Below are 7,500 nucleotides of genomic sequence, written 5' to 3'. Positions count from 1 at the left end.
ACTCCTGAGAAAGGGGTTGTGTACCTGAAACAATGTTCATATATAAGAACTGATCTGAAAATGAATCAATCATAACGACTGCACCAAAAAGAAAAATAAAAAGAATGAATTAGGCTAACCACTAAAGAAATATCATTACATTTCTTCCCATTTCAGGAAACCAAAAAGCATGACGCCAGGTAACTTGCTGAAATCATTCACTCATTAAGAAAATATAAATCAAATTAAAAGATAAACAAGAATCACTAAGCAATTAAGTAGGCTAGCATTCATTAATGAACAGCTTGTACAAATATTGAAATATAAAAAAAAATATCAATATTCACCGGCAAAAAAAAAAGAAAAAAAAAATACAAGAATTATGATTTGTGCGAAAGGGTATCTCATAGGGCGTCTCACCTGTCATCTTGAGGTAGAGGTTGTTCATCATGGGTCCAGGTGAGTGAGGCTGGTGGCTGGGAGTCAATTTGGCACGAGAGTCGCAGCGCCTCCCCCACCACCGCCGTCACATTGGTGTGGGATAACACAAAGTTCTTAGACATACCTGAAATAAGAATATCAGAATCACTTCAATTGTTTTCACATGCAGAATGAAAATTATAAGTTATACTCGACACTGAAAGTACTCCTAGCAAAGATAAACTCATCCACCGCTTTAGACTAACAACCAAGGCTATCATTTCAATCCAAAACACACTAACAATGTCAAGAAAATTAAGTAATACCCTTATTCAAATTTATATATAGTAACAATATACTCTTATCAAGTTAAAAAAAAAAGTTTAAAATGGTTGTCTCGCACAAACACGAGACTTAAGAAAAAAAACAAAAATGAAAGGAACATCCTCGCCAACAATTATTATTTTACTGTACTATCTATAACAGTTCTGGTAACAACAGATACCAACCATGTTAAATCGTTTAGATATATAAAAATTATACTTAGTACCGTATTTCTTTTTTCCTTTTTCATGGTGAAGTAACTAAAGTTACAATTCTTCCAAAAATTAGAACTCCTTGTGTTAATCTACGAAACCCTATGGTCTACACAACTTTATGAAATGTTTTACCCATCCACTGATGAGATTCAGGAACTCTTGCAACATGTTTTACGTTGCATATAATAAAAAAAAAAATACTAAGTCACAAGGAACACTGAATGTTAATACTACAAAGCTATACATTTTCTTATGTGTGAAATTCAACACAAGCTCATATAATCTGGAAAACAGTCTACAAGACTGTTGTGCATGACCTAACGTTATAACTCGAGGCATCTGTTTGGAGATAAAATAAAAGCCTCATGTCCAGTCAGTGAGCCTATAAAGTGAATAGGACAAAGTGAAAAAATGAGTACAGTGCTACCGCAGGGGTATTACAAATACAGCTATTTTTACAAGAATATTCTAGGTGGTTTTACATCCTGAAAGATGTGTGTTATGTGGCAGAATCTACTCCCATACAGTTACAGCTTTCCTAGAGTGTAACTATCAACCAAACGTACTCATCACATAATTCTTGAGACCTGGTCAATGTTTAAATTTGAGACAGAATAGACACCACATTCCTAGTGGACCTTCCTGAAACCACAAAATCAGAAAAAAACACTGGCTGTCCACGCCTGTCATCTCTCAAAATGATGTTATACTTAGTATATGTTCTTCCAGTGTTTTAGCAACATAATACCAAAGCATGGGTTATTAACATGTTCATGTAGTAGTACAACAAACGGTTAATTCGTAAGTCAAGAATATTCAGGGAAGTGAAGTCTACTCTCCAAAGCAGTGTTTCTCAATAACAAAACTCCAGGCCGTTGTCAAGACATTGTCACATAGGATGAACATGTACTACCTGTCAAATTCTTCTGCCCTCTATTTCTTCGTTGCCGCAACAACCTCTGGGTTAAGGTATTATCAGGTACACACTCATTACGTGATTGATATGATACGAATGACAATTGATACAGACCTAGACATCAAGATAAGGGACTACTGGAAGACAATTAAAATCAATGATGTCTATATGTTTATCAAGGGGGTAGTGGGCAAACTAAGGCATAATAGTGATTAATTTCTGTTGGAAAAATTCGGCAGTGAAACTGGGAATTCTTTTGCCTTCATGTAAAAGGTCATGCAATGAAGAGGATCATATGAAATCAAAAGACAACTCGGTAGCAATGGAATTTGTAACTTTCTACATGAAAGGATCACCAATCATCCGGATAAGCATAGCGAAGAGTTAACGACAGAGGAGTCGAGGCATTTGATCAAATCGTCAACAGATGTGAAGAAAAAAAGATATTGAAGTGTAAAGGGATTCCATCGTTAAACCAATGTAGTCCTGATAAAGAGTGGCTTAAAAATATGATTCAAAATGCACGTTAACTACAAATTATAAATGGAGAAATGTAAATACAATTTTCCTGTTATCCAGAAAACTAAGTAGAGTTCAGTTTGTCCGGAGAAATGCTGTCCTTGATCTTTTGACGACACTTAGATATTGTCTAATCATTATAAACATGAACTTAACTTACTCAAGAAGTATTATATATATATATATATATATATATATATATATATATATATATATATATATATATATATATATATATATATATATATGTGTGTGTGTGTGTGTGTGTGTGTGTGTGTGTGTGTGTGTGCGATAGTTTCTTGAATGATGAAGAGCTTTACTACCCTCTGCTGACTCCATATCCAATAATATATTCAAGTAATGCCCGATTATGTCAAAGGTGCCACGTTAGAGCTTTCATTCCCTTTCATAGTACTATATTAATACTAAGACTGAAACTCCTTATCTTTTATATTTTTGAAGTTATTCAAGTTCAATTCTTTTCAATAAAAATAGAGTAGTAATAATAATCAAGAAACTAATCCGATATAATAAAAAAAATGGCTGTACAATCCGATATCTCCTGACAAAGGTGTAATTGGACTCTAACTTAGTTACTGATCGAACAATTTAAACAACTATGTTAAAACATTCAAATGGAATGAAGGTCAAATAATGTTTCTAACTCAGGTGGGTCATAGGTGCTATTTCAGAGCTTTCGTTTTCCCACCTTGTTCTACACCAAAGTTATTTTTGTATACCTCTTTTCAATGCCGTTGAATAATCTGAAAAACACAAGCTTCGCACAATGAATGCATAATTATAACATACATATCAAGAGAAGACAATGGCGCCAGGAGATCTACAGGATCTCAATTAATAAGTCTCCCAAACAGAAGAATTTCATGGCAGGTTAGCAGATTGTGTGAAACTGTAACATGACTTTTCACATAATATATATGAATTTTGACGTAATTGTTAGATTCAAATTTACATCCAAGCGATAGCTTAGCTGCAAATACAAAACATTGTAGATCTAAACATTCACTTTTGAATGAAACAGACTTAGGTTTCTCCAATCCATAATAGTACTCTTCATATGAAAAAAATCGTTATTACTAACGTTATCAATAATATTACTCATGCTATTACTCTCTACCCATACAACAATGATCGGTGCTGGATAAATTTTCAGACGTAATTTGCTATAAGTAATCTATCTATGTTTAAAAAAGCAAGATTCTTCCCTAACGTGTTCAAACTGCGTACTCGTATGGTGCTTGTATGTTTGTATTGGTCATTTTGGGAAAGCTATTAGTGACGTCGCTTCGTGGGTGTCATCACTGTATATTGATAGTGTCAAACACTTAAGCCCTGAATTGATTTGTACAGTTGCACACCACTGTAGTGTTCATTAAGAAGCATAAACAAAAGGTGAATTAACTGCAGAGAAAAGTGGCTACAACAGAACAGCTTACTCTGCCAAAACTTACATCCCTACTTATCCTTGAATGTAGTTATTGTTAGATGAAGGAATTCTTCTCCTTGTTCTCTGACTGTACAGGCCCTTGCTTTTACGAACAGCCTGCAAGCTATTTTCATGTAGTCGGTGCATAAATTGTACAGTAACACCATTGCTTACCTGACCTACATGCATCCAGTGGCCAACAGAGCGAGAGCTTAAAAAGAAACAAATATATACTTTTTCACAAGTAAATATTCCATATAGCTAAGGCTCCAGTTTTACTACTATATCATATTGGGCCATATATTTGGGATAGTCGTGTTATACGAAAAGTTCCCGGGCAAGAGAGTAAACCATCATGACATTGACTGCAAGCACTAGGTACCTATAATCAACTATATAATACGAATTGCATTTTGACATGAAATGACTGGTGGTTTTTCTGCCATAGATTTACAAGGGAACCTTATTGTTATGTAATCATACAGGCGCATGTTATTTTAAATAAACATACAATTAAAATCAAAACTATCAATAATAAAGATTCATGATTTTAACCTCTTGTTTCTCTTTCTTCCTCAAGATAGCAACACTAACCATGGGTAAAAACTGAACAGGGTAAGCTTCTATGATCTACTAAAATTCTAATATATTATCAAAAGTAATCAAATAGGATGCTATGATCCTTTCTTGGTTATTCCTTTCACTTACATTTAACTATGGGACATGAAACCAAAATCATAAAATTTCTAAAAATTTAAAAAACGTTTCTTCACTGATAATCATAAACTTATTTAACAACAAAATGCTGTCGGAATAATTTTCACGGTAACATATCTCACCGTGGAAAAATATAAAATACTACACGAGCAATTACACCTTCGTGTCACATCGCTATATAACTCAGTTATACAATCCATAAAACTAAAATGATTAATCGGTACCCCCACAAATTTCAATTTTCTTGAAAGTTTAGAATAATATATATGCACAGCAATTATCACAATATAAATCAAAACAATCAATAATTAACATTAGATAAATCAATAAACAATACTGCATAGTAAAACATATCAATCTGTTCACATTTCTACTTTCAGTATAACCCTTCTCTAGCCCTTGAAAAGGATGACAAGAGAAGAGTACAGATATCAAAGGATGCAGTTGCAAGACTCACTCGTTCTCCCTTGGCCAGAGTAAATGTTCGTGCCCCGTAACAACTGGGTGGAATAAAGGGCAGTAGGCCAGGAGTGATTATCATCATATCACCACACCCCTATTTCCGTTTGAGGGAAATGTCTAAAACCTCGTCGTTCCATGAGGACAAGGGCAAGAGGAAAATTATGTGGGTGAATGGTATTTAAGAGGATGGGATAATTAATGGTGATATGAACGGTGAAAGAATGACAGAAGTAGATTCCTACAGGTACTTGTAAGCGAGTATTCCGAATAATAGTAAGATTAGAGACAGCTCACGGTAAACATTCAGCAAAGAAGAAAAACTAACAAGTGAGGAAGCCTGAAAGGAAACTTTGATTGTCACTGGAATTGAAGTTCGGATAATGTAGAAGAATTGGCAAAATCAAGAACAGTGGACACTGTAAAGTTGAATGGTTTACATAGAGACTGTGAAATAAAAAATACGGGAAAGGGTGAGACGTAGAAGTGGCAAAAGAGTTAGCATAAGTGAAAATATTAATCAGGATGGTTTATTCATTAAGAAATTATGTAGAATGATACAACGATGAAAGGAGTAGAAAACGAAAAAAAAGCTACTTAGATGGTAAGATAATATATAAGAGGGAGGACTTCAACATTCTAGAAGAGCAGGTGTGTGTGAAATATAGAGGCACAATATGTACAATGGGTTTCACGTGATACTGGAAAATCTTTTGTGAGAGTGCATGAGGCAGCCGATAAGAGAGAGAGAGTAACATTGTGGCAGTACATTGTCTTTTTGTTTTTGTTGTTTCATAGAAAACCCCCTATTAGGGAAACGGCTCTAAGTTGTGTGTGATCAAATATTTAGCCACAAATATTTCTCAATATCAAATCTAATCTATCTTACGAATAAGACACCTTAAAAGGGAATTAGCAAGTGCATCAAACTAGCCTAGGATTCAACCCTTCCCACTGGATCGATACATAAGTAAGTTGTCGACTTATCAATCCCACAGTGGGTAAGTTGACTTGTTCCTGATTCCATCCGGATTCAGTTCCGAATCCTTTCCTGGGTAGAGGTGATTGTCAAATATAATCTCCCTTTCCATAGGTTATTTAAGATTATGTGATTATGATGAGAAGAAACAATTGTGGCTTAATACCCGAATATGAAGGATGAAAATCAAGTGTGTTAGTAACAATTATGACACACATTATTATTATTATTATTATTATTATTATTATTATTATTATTATTATTATTATTATTATTATTATTAGCTAAGCTACAACACCATTTTGAAAATCAGGATGCTATAAACCCATAAACCCATAGGCTCCAACAGGGAAAAAATAGTCCCGTAAGGAACGGAAATAAGAAAATAAACTATATGAAAAGTAACAATAATTAAAATAAAATATTTCAAGAAAAATAACAACAATAAAATATGTTAAGAACAGTACCAACATTAAAACAATAACTTATGTCAGTTTGTTCAATTTAAAATATTTTCTGCAAGTTTGAACTTTTGAAGTTCTACCGATTCAACTACCTGATTAGGAAGATCATTCCGCAACTCGGTCATAGTTCGAATAAAAACTTCTAGAATACTGTGTAGTATTGAGACCCCTGATGGAGAAGGCCTGAATATTAGAATTAACTGCGTACCTAATATTACGAACAGGGTGGTTCTGTCCGGGAAGATCTGAATGTAAAGGATGGCCAGAATTATGAAATATTTTATGCAACATGAACAACAAACTAAGTAAACAACGGTGCCAAGGATTATTATCTAGATAAGGAATAAAAAATTTAATAGAACGTAAGTTCCTGTCCAACAAATCATAAATATACATACAGTATATATATATATATATATATATATATATATATATATATATATATATATATATATATATATATATATATATATATATATATATATATATATATATAAACTTTAATGTTGGTTTCCTCTCCGTATTCTAAACTCAGTTACTTGACTCTACCCAAAAATCTCACCATCTGTCAATTGACAAAGCCTGTACCTATCACGGGCCAATTCATCATTAAAAATTGTCTCCATATTCGAATTCAGTTATTTGACTATATCCAAATATCTCACCATTTGTCCACTGACAGAGAGCCTGTACCTAACTATCAGGGGCCAATCCATCTTCGAAAATCCCCTTCTTCTAAGACTTCAGTATTGGTTTCCTCTCCCTATTCTAACTCGGTTATTTATATGGAAAACTGAAAACACCCAACAGAAAGGTAGATCGAATACCTAGGTTTGACACACACATAATGAAGAATGGTGTGATCATTGAGAACATATATCAGTCAGTTGGTAGTGAAGTCTTGGGACAAACAGTTACATGGAGCAAGCCATGGATATCAAAAGATTTTTGGGATATTATAAAAAGGAGAAAAAGACAGAAATTGACTGTTAAAAGTTTTCGAGGAATTAATGTTAATTACAAGGTAGAGCATGCTAAGTATTCCAGTATTGATAGTGAGG

The 7,500-nt window shown here is 33.7% G+C and overlaps 1 protein-coding gene across 2 annotated transcripts in view; it reads right to left on the bottom strand.

The window, feature by feature from the left end:
• Positions 1-7,500, bottom strand: part of LOC137642592 (protogenin B-like) — a 315,452-nt gene that overhangs the window by 262,603 nt on the left and 45,349 nt on the right. For both annotated transcript variants that reach the window (XM_068375286.1, XM_068375285.1), the window contains exons 3-4: positions 400-544; positions 1-24 (exon numbers count right to left, since the gene is read on the bottom strand). The exon at positions 1-24 is cut by the window's left edge and continues 45 nt beyond it. In XM_068375286.1, coding sequence (XP_068231387.1) covers positions 1-24; positions 400-544 — 169 coding nt within the window. The remainder of the gene's footprint in view (positions 25-399; positions 545-7,500) is intronic.

This window comes from Palaemon carinicauda, chromosome 6, assembly GCF_036898095.1.
Source record: "Palaemon carinicauda isolate YSFRI2023 chromosome 6, ASM3689809v2, whole genome shotgun sequence".
Lineage (NCBI taxonomy): Eukaryota > Metazoa > Arthropoda > Malacostraca > Decapoda > Palaemonidae > Palaemon > Palaemon carinicauda.
Note: the sequence above shows the minus strand (reverse complement) of the source record. Positions and strands in the feature narration are given on the sequence as shown.